The following is a 16426-nucleotide window of genomic DNA, read 5'->3' on the forward strand; positions in this document are numbered from 1 at the left end:
TGCTACTCGCGGGTACAACATTGCAACGTTAAACAGCCTCTGGAAGGAATAAATGACTTTAATATCGTTTCTAACGTCCATAACATTGTGTATAAGGTCCATAACATCATGTTTAATGTCCACATTGTCGTGTTTAATGTCCACATTGTCAAGTATAATGGCTATTCTATCGTGTATGAGGCGCTAGCGGATTTACTCCTTGGTTCATGTCAGTCAGAGATTACCGTATGTCAGTTCATGTCAGTCAGAGATTATGAATTATTGATATATAAGTCGCACCTGACTATAAGTCGCAGGACCAGCCAAAGTATGAAAAAAACCGCGACTTATAGTCCGGAAAATACGGTATTCAGATTAGAGTAACGCGTTACTTAGTAACGAGTTACCGGCATCACTGCAGATGACCCAAGCAAACAGCTAATTGCAGCCGCACTTGACCCACGGTTTCGAAAACTGAAATTCCTCACACCAGGGGAGAGGTTTAGTGTTCAGAATAAAGTACAAGCTCTGGCCCAACAGTCCAATGAGGTGAATAACCAGCGCACCAGTGAGAATGAAGAAGCCACAGCGGCATCAGCTGACAAGGATGCCACAGTCTCAGCTTTGGATTCACTTCTTGGAGGAGACTCAGCAAGCAGTGACGGTGAGACCAATGAACAGGAGGCGCACAACCAAGCGATCATTAATGAAGTGCTGATGTACTTCGGAGCACAAGTCCATCTCAAAGTCAGAAAGTCCCCTGTCATGGTGGAAGTTGAACGAGGCCAAGTATTCGACCCTTGCACCACAAGCCAAATCATTCTTGTGTATTCCAGCTACCTCTACTCCCTCTGAGCGTCTCTTCTCAGCAGCTGGGAACATCGCCTCAAAGAAGAGAGCGAGCCTCACCCCAGAGCACGTCGATATGCTCACGTTCCTGCACTGCAATTTAAAGCACTTGTGAAGGGGGAGTCATTTTGAACTGGAAGAAGTTGTTTTATTTACATTTGAGACCTTATTTGAACTTTGTATTTACGTTAAATGTCCAGGAGGGTGGACTATATATTTTTTCTCACTTTTCTGGACTTGAACGTCACTAGAAGCAATATACATTATTCTTGAGTAATTTTTGGACTTCCAGACCCAGCAAGATTTCAAATAGGATGGACTATTTTCTTTTAATAACTTTTTTGGACTTGAATGCCACTTTGTTTTTGAAGAGTTACAACTCCACAACGTGCAGATCATCAGAGTAAGACACACACACACATGCACTTTCTCTCACTCACACACAGCAAACAAAAGACCTAGAAGTCTGTCTGCTTTAACTCATCCTCCTTTCCTCTCACCCCCCCCCATCTTCTCCCCCTACAGCTGTTGGAGATGGAAGGGTAGTGTGCGGATCCATGTTCCCCCTGGACCGGATTAACAGCCGCATCCGAAACGTGGTGCAGGGCAAGGCAAAACTTTGAGTTATTTTATTTTAAAACATTTGCACATTACCAAGTTTATACTTGCACTTTCATTTGTATTATTTTATTTATTTATTATTTATTTTGTTTCATTGAAACAGAGATTGATTATTGTATGTATTAAATGTTTTGGAAGGTCCAAATTCAAATATTTCATGAGTCATTATTTGAATTTGCAATGGGAACGTATGTTAAGCCAGAGAGACTGGACAACAGGGTGACATTCACAGGTGTGCAGACTTGAAAAGGTGAGGTACAACATGTACTGGAGCCCGCGGCCACACGACTAATCGAAAAAATAATCGACTACCAAAATAATCGTTAGTTGCAGCCCTAGACATGATAGCCATCACATCTAGTTGAAAAACTGTCGCAAGTTGAAGAACTCGCGCAAGTTGGAAATACTCGGAAACTTTCGCCAAGTTGGACATACTTTTCCTGTTGTGTTTGAGACGGAGCCAAGACTGCTTGTTCGGAAGGACATTGGATCCGTGAGTAACGTAAACCTTCAGAGCTGATGGATGGAAACCGGTATCACAAGTTTATATTCTGTATATTTTTTATTTTTTTTGCCATCCTCCCTTTAGTTTTGGTTGAAATTAGGTCGTTGTTTTGAGCGCGCGTGCACGCGAAAAAAAACATGCGCGCGCGGGAACAGGGCTCTCCGCCACTAATGTAAAAATTCCTGGAGGAAACACTGACTGTACATATCCTATTCTAATGGATCTTGAACGAAACGCGCATTTTTAAATTAAGTCGAATTGCTGTGCATGGTTTTAGGATGCTTAGTCCCTAAGGCTCAAGTTGCGTTTGCAACTTTATGAGAAATGATCTGCTGATCAGACCTCTGTTTCTTTCTCTTGTTGACTGCATTATAGGTATTTCACTAATCAATATCATACATTGATGGGGATTAACGGAAGTTCGGTTGTGTACTTGCCCACACCGTCATTCATCGTGATTACATTATGATACCATTAAAACCGGGAGCACTTAACCAATAGAGAATATTGCCAACATTGTATTGGACAGGGGGATATGATTTTACCAAGGTCTCCGCCCGAGACGTGGGTGCGCTCCGGGCTCTCTCCCTGCTGATTGCGCGATTTCCTCTGTGTGTGTGTGTGTGTGTGTACACCTGCATTTTATAACGTTGTATTTAATAACGTTTATTCCGTTCTGCTTTTATTTGATAGTCGGGGTCTTATAGGGCTCTCCCAACCCGAGGTGCTCTCCGCGCTCTCTTCCTGCTGATTGCGCGATTTCCTCCGTGTGTGTGTGTGCTCCGTAGTAGTATGCAGTTATGGAATTATATTTATCACTGTGATGTGATTTAACTAGCCAACTGTTTTCCTCTGTGCGTGTGTGTGTGCTCCGTAGTAGTATGCAGAGCGAATTACGTGTGAAATTAGCATGGTAGCAGGTGTTTTCATATAAAATGTTATATATTATATAGCTGACTAGTGAGCCTGCATCAACCTTAATGCTATTCAAGTGCAAGAAGATTACATTTGTCTTCTCAGTTTAAGATGCACACATTAATCTGCTGCGGTAGTAAACACAGCGCAGTAGAATGACGTCACAGGCGGTCAGATATTGGCCCTAGTCTGGAACGCACGTCGAACGTTCGAACGATTAGCAAACGATTAGCAAGAGCGTTCGAACGATTAGGCCAGGATTTGGCATGACAGTTCCTGCCTGAAGATGACAAATATGAAGACCATCATTAGTTCATAATAACGGCAGCAGCACGACCTATCTATCTATCTATAAGAATGGCAACACAAACCTTTTGGAATTTTACAAGATGCTGCTCAGCTTGGGATGCAGACATCTTTCCTGGTCTTTTGAGGCCTTGTGATGCAGGAGGAATCAAATGGAGCAGGAGAAGGATAGAGGAAAGGTCACCGTCCCATCCTAAACAAAGAAGATATCCTGAGTAAAATGGTTCATTCCCATCATCAGTGACATTAACATTAACATTTCAGAGTCATTTTAAATAATAATATAAATGATAATTTTTTATCATCTAACCATCAGCATTTGTGTCAGCTCCCTCATCATCTGTAGATTCAGCCATCTCGATCAGCTCCTGAAGTTCAGCTCCCTGACTGGCAAGGGTCTTGCTTAGCGTGATGATCTTTTGCTTGAATGTAGTTGGCCACCTCTCCAAAAACTTGGCTGATGTCTCCTCTCCAAACAGCAGCACAAAATCCTGTTCAATCTGAAAAACATCAGGTGGTGAAGTAAGCAGTACAGGCTCTACTTGCCTTCTGCTGTTCTGCAACAGTATTGCCATGCTATGAACGGACAGAGATGGACACATGACACGTATAGAAGCAGCTGCACCGCATAAAAATAAGACAAGACAACAAACAAAACATTTGTTTTGAGTTTCAAGTCAATTTCTTTCTCACAAAATATTTTACTTTTTCTCAAACACCGTTTTGGAGGCCAATCACCAGGATACACATGAATCGAACAACTACTATTACGGAAGTATTGTTTTTGTTTACATTTACTGGCCAACCTGAATTGGCATCTAGAGATTAAACGCAATGTATACAATTTAAAACTGTTCTTTAAAAAAGTCTTACCAAGCCCTTCACATCCAGAAAGCGTGGAAATTCGGTTAGGATGGTGGAGCATTTAATCGGGTCGTGGGTCATCTTCTTCCTGTACTCAAAGGTCGATTTCATCTTCTGTTTGACCGTTTCTTCATCAGAAGAATGCTTCATAAGAGAAATGGCCTCTCTGCACTGGTCTTCACTCAGGGTAACCGAAGTGGATGGACTGGACTCCCTCTCAGCAGTTGGCCCTCCAGAGTATAGTTGAGTGGGTCGTTTCTCAGATGAAGCCGATTTCCTCTGAATGGTTTTGATTCTATTTGCGAGGTATCCATCTCCACTCTTGGGGTCGAAATAATGTTCCTTAAGAAGATGAACGTGTGGCCCCACGGTGGTGTAGTGGTCTAAGCACTGGCCACTAGTGCAAGCTGCCCACCGGGGACTGGGATCGTATCCCAGCTCGCCAGATCCGGATATGGCTGGGGCACACACGGGGAGCGGCATATTGGGCGGCCGCTCCCGAGGGCGGTATAGGAGTATTTCCGGACAAGGATCCGTCGCGCAACAGCGCCCCCGGGGTGCCGGAATAACAGGTGCTGGGCTCGAGGAGCCAGTCAGCTAGTCTGCCTGGCGGCCTCTTCTGGGACTGCCGGCCACGGGGTCGTGCGCCGGATCCTTCGCAATAGGCAGGGGATAATTGGATGCTAGGTTGGGTTCAATTGGCTACCAAATTGGGTGAAAAAGGGAAAAAATCTGAAAAAACAAATAAAAAAAGAAAAAAAGAAGATGAATGTGGTTACTAATCTTAAAGAAAAAGTTAACCAAGTCTCATTTGCTCAGATACCATACCAGACAAATTAAACACAGATGCTCTTTATCAGTTGTAATATATACTTGCATATCCATTTTCGGTGTAGGGATCCTTCAAGTATGGGAACAAGGAGACGATGCCTCGTGCAAACGTTTCCCTCACACTGCGCAGTGGTGCTGTCCTGAAATAAATATACACAAGCAGCATTCCTACTCTGTCAGGAGTGATTTTAGAAGCTGTATCATTCCAATCGAGTTTGATACAAGAGAAATCTTCTCCCAATAGCAGTGGATGGCCAGCAGTAGCCTAACCAATTATTTGACTGAGATACTGATACAGAAGTACTGCTCTACAATTTTCATTATGAATCTTTCCTTTAAACTTACCCATGAGTCTCTGTCATCTCTGAAACAAGAATGTTGATCATCATTCGTCTGGTGCGGTCAGTGAGGCTTTTAGATTTGGAGTATTCCTTGATGACAACCTCTCCACCAGGTTTCTTATTGAGTATGCTCTATCAGCTGTAAGAAAACAGCAGTGTTGAAGGGTTAGTTTACTATTTTGAACGTTAGACCCCATTTGCGGTCCCTCTATGAACCTGAAACAAAGAGAGCTTTTCTGCAGGGCTACAATAGAAGTCAATGGTAGCAGTAGCAGCCACGTCAGGAAACTCACTGAGTGGTCACTGGTGTCCGTTGATGTTCTGACAAAAAAAGTATGCTTCTTATCAGGTTTTATGTATCATTTAGCATTCAGTCGCAGTACAGCCATATACTTCCACTGAAAATAGTTCCATGCTTAATGATACATAAAACCTGATAAGATTTTTTTTGTCAGGACATCAACGGACACCAGTGACCACTCTGAGTTTCGTGACTTTGAAAATGAGAGTTTAATTTTGAGTTTGGTAGTGGCTGCTACTGGTACCATTGACTTCTATTGTAGCCCTGCAGAAAAGCTGTTGCTAGCTCAATAATGGAGCGATCAGTGAAATGATGGTCTCTATGTTTCAGGTTCATGGTAGAGGAACCGCAAATAGGGTCTAATGTTCAAAATAGTGAACTAACCCTTTAAAATCAATTTGCTGGCACATGAATTGCAGAATGAATTACAAACATACATTTTTTGCTTCGTCATCAGATCTTTGACCTTTTCTTGAAGGGCTTCAATCCTCGCTCAAAATTATTGTATAATCCGACTCAAGGCCTGAGGCATTCATCTCAGAACCGGCAGAGGAAGGACTCATCAGGGGAGATGCTGAAATATACAATACACACAAATGTTATATTGAAAGTAATGCCACAAGTGACCAAGACTTGAAAACATAGATGGTTCCCACCCTATTCATAGCTTTCAGTCACGTGGTTTCTTCCCTAGCAACCACCAACCTGACGGGCAAAAAGTATCATAGCAACATCGCTCAACATGGCTGCCTACTATTTAGACCACCTCACTCATGAAGAACTATCAAGATACACGACGGTGATAGGAGTGGAGGATTGACACCATTCAAATAGTGTTGGATTCCCTGTCTTCTACTCTATCCGGACACGTTGGAATTATTTTCCTAACCCCCGGAGAATCAAAGTTATTGACCTGCAAAGGGTGCCTCCTTGACCGGCTTTTCCCGTGAATAACACCGGTTATGGAGGTGGTACAAACATAAGACTATTATTGCTAAATTCACCATCAGTATACGGTCATTTTGGGCCCTTAACCACCGCGCTGACACCCCGAGAAGATATACTTTTAATATGAAACTCGATCAACCGGGCGTTCACCGGCTGCTGGACGAAACTCCCAACTCCCGCTGTCAGCGAGGCGAGGGAATATTTATATCCGGGAATTCGCTCCTTGCTGTGTCCACGGTGATAGGAGTGGAGGATCGACTCCATTCAAATAGTGTTGGATTCCCTGTCTTCTACTCTATCCGGACACGTTGGAATTATTTTCCTAACCCCCGGAGAATCAAAGTTATTGACCTGCAAAGGGTGCCTCCTTGACCGGCTTTTCCCGTGAATAACACCGGTTATGGAGGTGGTACAAACATAAGACTATTATTGCTAAATTCACCATCAGTATACGGTCATTTTGAGCCCTTAACCACCGCGCTGACACCCCGAGAAGATATACTTTTAATATGAAACTCGATCAACCGGGCGTTCACCGGCTGCTGGACGAAACTCCCAACTCCCGCTGTCAGCGAGGCGAGGGGATATTTATATCCGGGAATTCGCTCCTTGCTGTGTCCACGGTGATAGGAGTGGAGGATCGACTCCATTCAAATAGTGTTGGATTCCCTGTCTTCTACTCTATCCGGACACGTTGGAATTATTTTCCTAACCCACGGGAAATCAAAGTTATTAACCCGCAAAAAGTGGGTTTTGCACGTGGGTTTTGCCCGCAAAAAGTGCCTTTTGCCCGTCAGGTGGGCGTTTCCACTATGCTGTGACGTCACATGAAAGCTATGAATAGTTCCAACCACTATATCCTGATTTTACAGTTCATACATTTATGCAGTTTGAACTTCACACACTACACTGAACCGGCACCACCATAGCCCTGGACGTGATGCTGCAGAAGCTAGAGAGGGAGAGGAAGGTGGGCATCGCTGCCTTCATACGCACGATAAGACTGAGTCGTCCCCTGGTGGTTCAGACTGAGGTAAATACTGACTCCAGACTTAACCCCTATCAGACTGATAAAGACTGACTCTAACCCCTACCAGACTGAGGTAAAGACTGACTCCAGACTAACCCCTATCAGACTGGTAAAGACTGACTCCAGACTAACCCCTATCAGACCGGTAAAGACTGACTCCAGACTAACCCCTATCAGACTGGTAAAGACTGACTCCAGACTAACCCCTATCAGACCGGTAAAGACTGACTCCAGACTAACCCCTATCAGTGGCGAGTGCTGCTAATGTTGGCGACAGAGAAGAACTCGAAATGCCTCCTTCGTCATTTAAATCCCATGTATGGGAGCACTTTGGCTTCTCTGTCAATTATAACAATGACGGACAGTGTCATTGGAAGTGTGGTCGATAAAAAAGTTACAGTGTTTAAGCGTTGTGCAACGAGAAAGTCGTACGAGCATGGCCACACAGTTGCCGCGACATCACTCTGGTGTGTTGACGGGAGGCATGAAAAAGGCACCTTGACAACTTCTGATAATGTAGCCAATTTTTTCATACCATGTTTAAAGTAAGGTTTCACTTGATTATTTAGTTAAAAGTAGCATAAAACATGTTTATTTGTCTGCTTTAAAGAGCCCAGTGATTCACTGCTGCAACCAGGTGCCTCCTCCCTCTCTCCTACTGCATACCTTAAGTTGAATGTGTGTTTCTGTTTAATATGTAGCCTAACGTTTCGAGTAAGGTTTCACTTTATTATTTAGTTGAAAGTAGCATAAAACATGTTTATTTGTCTGCTTTAAAGAGCCCAGTGATTCACTGCTGCAACCAGGTGCCTCCTCCCTCTCTCCTACTGCATACCTTAAGTTGAATGTGTGTTTCTGTTGAATATGTAGCCTAACGTTTGAGTGTAGAATATGTTATGTATGTATATATATATACACACACACATATATAGGCTATATATACCAGTTTTGACATCTTGAATGTTGTTGGGTTTTACACAGTAAAAGTGGTATTTTTTACAGAATTCGAGGAAAAAGCTTTTTATTTTTATTTTTTGTGTTGATCCGAAAAATGATCCGATCCGTGACTCAAAAACCGTGACACGATCCGATCCGTGAGTTAGGCGATCCATTACACCCCTAGTAAAGACTGACTCCAGACTAACCCGTACCAGACTGAGGTAAAGACTGACTCCAGACTAACCCCTACCAGACTGGTAAAGACTGACTCCAGACTAACCCCTACCAGACTGAGGTAAAGACTGACTCCAGACTAACCCCTACCAGACTGAGGTAAAGACTGACTCCAGACTAACCCCTACCAGACTGAGGTAAAGACTGACTCCAGACTAACCCCTACCAGACTGAGGTAAAGACTGACTCCAGACTAACCCCTACCAGACTGAGGTAAAGACTGACTCCAGACTAACCCCTACCAGACTGGTAAAGACTGACTCCAGACTAACCCCTACCAGACTGAGGTAAAGACTGACTCCAGACTCACCTCTATCAGACCAGCACATACCTTCATTGCCCAGTGTGAGCTTGAACACACCAAGATCTGACTCTTTCACCACCTCCTCAAACACATCCCCATCAACTTCAGTTCCAGATCCATCATACAGCTTTGCATCTGATAAACTGGTAACTAGGATTCCATTTTGGGAAAGCTGTGACAAACATTAAAACAACAGCCTACAATTAGATTTGCAATCATAATGGTAAAAGTAATCAGACTAAATCGCAAATTAAAAGCTTACCTTCAGTCAAAAGGTTGTCAAGTGTCAGGTCAATGATCTTGACATATTTTTGTTCACCATTGAACCTCACCTTGATCAGCATCTGGAAGTGGTGATACAAGATTCATTAATTAATTAATTAATTTTGCCATTTAGCAGATGCTTTTAATCCAAAGCGATTTACAATTACGAATTACGGGGACATTCCCCCTGGAGTAAGATAGGCCACAATGGATGAAAAAGCATTACATTTGTATTTCAATCATGACACATTACAAGAGAGACAACTAACTTCTTCACCAATACTCATTTACTTAGCTATGGTAATTTCACAGTACAATATAATAAAGACAGACTGCAGGGAGAGGAGCGAGCTAGCTAGTTCAGTGTTGCCAGATTGGATTGATTGGCGCGCGATAACGTAGACAACTCCCCACACAATGCAGTCTTTGCTTTCACTGGAATCTATGAACGTTAGCTATGTTAGGCTAGAATAAAGAATACAACAGTCACCCTCCAATTAGCTAGTTTAATGTTGCTCATTTACATCTGCTGTGATGATGCTAACGCTAATCGTTGTAGGATTCCCCGCGCACATGTTAAGTAAACTAGCCATTCAAGCTAATAGCTATGTTAGCCAACTCCCCACACGTGCACGTTGTTAACCTATTTTTACTGGAATCGAGAGACATTACAAAAAAAGACAACACAATCACCCCTCTACACTCTGTTAAGAACGTTAACTTTACCTCTACTGACATTGTCTAGTTAGATGTTAGCTAACTTGCCTTAATTATCTTCATGTGAACACTCGCACATAACGTTAGCCCTTTGGAAACCAGTATTTTAAGATATAAGATCAGCTGGAGTGTATGGTGAACAACAATATAAAGTTATTCTAAAATGCTGCTTCTATTGAAATGCCAAAGTATCCGTTTAATTAATAGATGATTAGGAGACACTTACCGCATGTTGTTCGACGTCACTCGAAAATGGCATTCAGTGAAATGGCGCTGTGAACATTCTGCATGAAGAAACCACGTGACTGAAGAAACCACGTGGAACTGATTGACAAATGATGGGCGGGGCTTTCCAGAGTCTAACACCGTGTCAATTAACTCCTTGAATTATCACCAACACTGGAGGGAATATTACTCTAGCTGTTGTTGTAATAACTCGGAAAGAGTCAATGTATTTTTACACTGCATATTTAACACTGGGGAATTTACTGTGAATCCTGTTACATCTTAATTAGCCTAATTGAAATAGTACCTCGGGAGAGGGTTACACAATCATGAAAATCAGGATGATTTTCTATAAGAATCGCCCTTCATCTACAGAAAGAGGGGGTAACCTACATGCCATAGGCTACTGTACTTTTTCACTATCATCGTCATGTTCTTATTATAGTATAGTATAGTGGATAGTGTACATAGCCTTTATTTATGTAAACCAGCTCTTTTCCCTTCTTGTTTTTATTTATTTATTTTCTAGCACCAGGGGAGCCCCCCCTCCCAAATTTCGTTGTTTGGTACCTGTACTATATCAATGACAATAAAGACCATTCATTCATTCATCATTCATATATCACATGTTTGATCATGTTACACTATTTGCGCTTCTGCTTAGATTATAAACTTCATTTCGTTGTCTGCTATTTGTACTCTGCAATGACAATAATATCTAATGTAATATTTCTTTATTATTATTATTATTATTAATAATAATAATATTATTACAATAGCCTAATTATTATTTTCATATTTCTATAGGCTAACAATCGCCCTTCATCTAGCCTAGAGGAGGTAAAAGAAAAAAAAGAACAATGGGAACGAAGTCGGTGGTTTGTCAAAATGTAAATAATATGTATTTTTCATGAAAGTGTGCGTCAGGGAGTCCTTTCCACACATGATAGCGACAATCTGTAGCACAGCCTCAGCCCCCAAACCTGCCGAAAGGTGAGGTTTGAAGCGCTCTCTCCTCTTAGTATGACATGTAACAACCCAGAGTGCTATATTGTAATGAGCAGTTTTCTTTCCTAGCACCAGGGGAGCCACCCCTCCCAAATTTCGTTGTTTGGTACCTGTACTATAGCAATGACAATAAAGACCATTCATTCATTCATTCATTCATACATAGCATACACACACACTTGGCAGCAAAAGACCACTCAGTAACACTGCACCAGATAACAAGAGATAACCATAGGAACGATCCCCTAACAATCTTACAGAGTGACAACTGCTAATTATTTAAACACTATCCCCTGACAAGTAGGTATTATTATTTCATACCAGTAGGGGGAGCCAAAAGCTTGTTTGTATAACACATTCAAAGGCAGTTCGGCTTTATGAAAAAAGCAGCCACAACCTCATATTCAGACAACTGACATGCTATATGGCTCAGTTTGTTCATAATGAAGGGTGGAGGTCATATGCATATGCATCCCAAAAACAGCTCCTCAGTTTATTCACAACACTACTGTATCATAGTAGAAGAACTAACCTTTAAAACAAAGAAGAAACGAAAACCCTCTCCATAAAGTGTGTTTTATCATCATTTTAATCTTGGAGTGTGTGTGTGTGTGTGTGTGTGTGTGTGTGTGTGTGTGTGTGTGTGTGTGTGTGCACCAACATGAGTGTTTGCATGCATGTGGGGGGAGTGTGTGAGTGAAAGAGACACTGCTGGAGAGAGGATTTAGAATAAGCTGAACTCTCGGTCCGTCATCGACATCTCTTTCACAAACCTGAGGAAAAGAAACATGTAAGCAGAGTGAGAGCAGAACACTGGCATCTCAATTTCTATGACAACAGTTGACCAATCAAAATACAAAGATAGACATGGTGCTCACTTGGACATCTCGCTGTTTTTGCGGGGGAATCTTGTGACTTGGGACCAGGATTCCTGCATCCTTTCCTGGCCTCCGCTGGATATCCTCCACCCATACCGCTGGTTGTCCGTCACGGGCGCTGAGTACAGCTGGTTTGGGGCTACGGAAGAAAAGATCTGATTCAGATCTTGGTACTGATATTTCAAAGTGAGCTTGACTGACTCCCCACCACTATACAGTTACAGTATATTCAAACTGAAGTCTTGACTTTCTTTCTTAATGGCACAGTTCAGGTCTGAGAGACCATGTCTGTCCAATTCATTCTATTTCCATGCAGTTAAAAAAAAAAAGCTAAGTCCTCTACTGTAACTTACATCTGGGTGTCTGAACCCGTTTGAGCATCTCTCTGTACCGCTCCTGGCTTCCCTTGTGTATGTCTGGGCTGTAGGGGATCGGCTGGTTGTAGATGCTGCATGTGTCTGTGCATTTGGGGGGTCCCCTCTGGACTTGAATGGGGGGCAGTGGCAGTCCTGACTGTTTAGTCCAGTTTCTTGAATCAAACTCATCATCTGTAGAGGGAGGTGTAGTAGGCCTACTGTAGACTGAATACTTACAATCATCCATAGCTAGAAATCACTGCACTGATACAACTACAATCGTTTAAAAGTGAGTTAACACAGACGTTATAGGTACAGAAGTAATGGACAGGGCAAACTTCCAAACAACGGGCTAGCTGGCTAACGCGTTAGCTTACTCACTGATACGCAAATAAAAGCGCTCCTCACTTGTCTGGCTAGTGGCTACTACTCACCGCAGGAAGCCGATCCTCTTCTTGGATTCAGTAACATTTTATCTCCAATGGGATTTTGATAGCCCAAATGTGTAATCCCGAAGAAAGCCATCAAGCACCGTTGCCAGCAACAGTCTGGAGCTGTCCGGGATAGCGAGACAACGTGGGCAAACCGCAGGCTACCTTTACCGAAATAAATCACAACTTCTGTTTTATACGAAACCATGGTAACAAGGACCGCCCATGAGTTGAGCGTCTGGACAGCCGTGGTGGGGCCTGGGTCATCCTTGTCATTTGTTTTAGCAGGAATAAACGTTTATTATGGGTGCTGGCTGCAATCATGTAGAAACTATAATGGTAACAAGTTCATCAACGTTTTAGTTTCCAATTTGGGACCATGAGAAATGTCCAACATAAATCCATTTAGGCTTACCACTGGATGTCTAAGCAATTACATCGAGATGAATTCAGATTGTAAATGTTTCACAAAGCTTTGGCTGATTATGTGAGTTATACTGCCACGGGTGTCTCAACCTGAAGGGAGAGTGGGAAAGGCAATGTTAAAGTAACATTGCACTTCCCAATATTCCCTAGTGGTGATGGATCTGCTGCACTTTACCTAATAATAAATACAATTGCAAATTTGAAATAGGCCTAAGAAATGATTTGCCTACAAATGCAATAATTGTGATATATTGATTGTTTCACTATATCTTATATTGTTTCACTGAACTACTTGAACAACGTGAACTTGAATGAGTGGGTGTATTATAAACATAGTACTTCAGTCATGGTGTTTAGGAAATAATCAAAAGTTTATTTATCTGTCAATATATTTGGCAGAGAATGCAATAATAAGGCTTTAAGGAGAATCCAAGTGTGGTCATAAAAAGTACACACTAAGGAGGAAGGGGGGAAGGGGATGGTGGAGAGGGTTTGACAATAGTTAATAAGAAGGATAACGATCATCCTTAGCAGGACTCCTTTTTCTTCCCTCTGTCTTTTCTGTCATTCACTTTCTTGTCAGGCCTGTCCTGGTCTTTGTCTTGATGAATTTAAAGAATCCTCTCAGATTCAGATTCAGATTCAGATAACGTTTATTGCCATTATGCTTGACACATATAGGAATTTGTTTTGACATTTACAGAAGGTGCATTTATGCTTTTTTCACATATAGGCTACATGAACAAAACAAGTACAATACAAATGCAAAAACAGGCAAAAACAGGACAACACAGGACAGACAGTGCATGGATAGTGCTGTATATAAAGTGCAGTGCAGAGTTATTCAAGGTCCAGTGCATGTTCAGTCCTGGGTAGACTTGGAGGCGGGGGGGAGGGGGAAGCCAGAGTCATTTAGCAGCCTGGCGGCTGAGGGGAAGAAACTGAGCCTGTGGCGGGCCTTTAATGGCAATTTAATTTGACTGAAACAACAACAGATATGATATAAAAATACAAAACCACACAATGACAACAACTTCAGGCTTCATAATATGACGTTCAACTCTTTTTGACCTGTTTTCAATTAAATTATGTCAATAAGTCCAATTATGAATTGAAGTGCCTGTACTGTAGTTTACCTTTTTCGGAGCTTTCTCCAGCTCTATGGCCATCATGCCGAGCTGATCTCTCATACGCTCTCTCTCCTTTTCACGTGTTATATTGACTCACTAGTGCTGATCTGAGGTGACTCTTACTAGTGTAAAAATGGGTTTTAACTCTGTCCAGTGTTAATGTAATTACTCACTAGTGCTGATCTGGGGCGACTCTTATTAGTGTAAAAATTGGTTTTTAACTCTGTCCAGTGTTAATGTAATTACTCACTAGTGTTGATCTGGGGTGACTCTTATTAGTGTAAACATGTGTTTTAACTCTGTCCAGTGTTGTAAATTACAATGTAATTACTATCTCCCTTGTAAATGGAAATCAAAGCACTTGGAATTCACAATACATTCAAGAAAAATGTTTAAAACATTAAAATATGTTTATATTTTAAAAATATATTTTAAAAAAATGTTTATTTAAGAACAAACAATTCAAACATAAAATTTGACCTATAGGCCTATACAAATCGCACCGACCAATTTAAAAGTAAATAAAATAATCATTTTGGTTTCTTTGGACAGACAAAAAATAAATAAAAAGAAAGAATTTGTCCATAGCTTTTAGCCAGGGCTGAAACTCAGGATGTCCACCTTTTACTTAAACTGTTATCAACTGACAGTAGGGGACAATGTAGTCAAAAGAATCCCTTGCTCCATATGACATGAGCAGATCAAAAGGTTTGTGGTACATGATGTCACTCACATTAAATACCTTGCATGGTGGACTTTGCTTCAAAACAACGTTAAATGCATGCATATGATCATCAAAACATATGGTTTCAAGAGCTGACCCAACCAAAAAAACAGTCTCCTCTTTCACAACAATATCCTTAATTTTGTAAAATACTGGCATTTCACTGACAAATTCACCACATAATGACCAAATCAAGACAATATTCTGTACCATGGTACTTCACCCATTTAACTGACAAAACATATGTGTGGGCCCTGCGGTGGTGTAGCGGTCTAAGCACTGGCCACTAGTGCAAGCTGCCCACCGGGGACTGGGATCGTATCCCAGCTCGCCAGATCCGGATATGGCTGGGGCACACACGGGGAGCAGCATATTGGGCGGCCGCTCCCAAGGGTGGTATAGGAGTATTTCCGGACAAGGATCCATCGCGCAATAGCGCCCCCGGGGTGCCGGAATAACAGGTGCTGGGCTCGAGGAGCCAGTCAGCTAGTCTGCCTGGCGGCCTCTTCTGGGACTGCCGGCCACGGGGTCGTGCGGCGGATCCTTCGCAATAGGCAGGGGATAATTGGATGCTAGGTTGGGTTCAATTGGCTACCAAATTGGGTGAAAAAGGGATAAAATCTGAAAAAAATAAAATAAAATATGTGTGCACTGAGACATTCAACTTGACAGCAATCGGGTCATTGACCCTTGACATCTTTCCTGGACCTATAGTTTATCTATCCTGGCTGAATGTTTCCCAATTATATGCCATGTAATTTTGGTGTTTGTTGGCTAAGGTCATAGTGACATTCTTAAAACTCTTCAGTTGCTTTTTAAAGAAATAGTGTTTAGCCTCATAGCGCATACACCATGAGTGAAGAATGGGCCCAATATTCCGTATACAACGAGGATTATGTATCATGAAGTGGTGTTTCGGTAAGAGATTTCTATCAGGAAACAAATACTTGAAAAGCCTATGATGTTCAGCTATTAAGTGTTTAAGATAGATAGTCATACCCTCTGTTAGAACAGGAGAAAACACTATATTTACTATCTGTAGTAGTAAGAGAAGCAGCTGATTTTTCTTACAGTTTCTGGGTCGTTTGAAGATAATGTAGCTGCGTCTTTAACTTGACCCTGTATCTCTTCAACAACTTCTTCCATTGAAGATACAAAACTATTTACAGTGTTTTGACCTACACCTGCAGCCTGCAGTTGTGCAATAGCAGATGCACACATTTCATGTACATTCTTGTTACATATTGGTACAACATGGCTACAACTAGAATTGGAAGGCAAATCAACATTACTTGGCTGA

General features: G+C 41.9%; 1 protein-coding gene across 1 annotated transcript; it reads right to left on the bottom strand.

Annotated features, from left to right (window-relative positions):
• Positions 1 to 11905: 11905 nt before the first annotated feature.
• Positions 11906 to 12940, bottom strand: LOC308161140 (sperm microtubule inner protein 11-like; the record flags this gene model as incomplete). Its single annotated transcript, XM_080535092.1, has 4 exons — positions 11906 to 11954; positions 12060 to 12198; positions 12413 to 12607; positions 12850 to 12940. The coding sequence occupies 4 exons, from the start codon at positions 12938 to 12940 to the stop codon at positions 11906 to 11908; spliced, it is 474 nt and encodes a 157-aa protein (XP_080391218.1).
• Positions 12941 to 16426: the final 3486 nt, after the last annotated feature.

This window comes from Nansenia antarctica (assembly GCF_963989245.1).
Source record: "Nansenia antarctica genome assembly, chromosome: 6".
Classification (NCBI taxonomy): Eukaryota; Metazoa; Chordata; class Actinopteri; order Argentiniformes; family Microstomatidae; genus Nansenia; species Nansenia antarctica.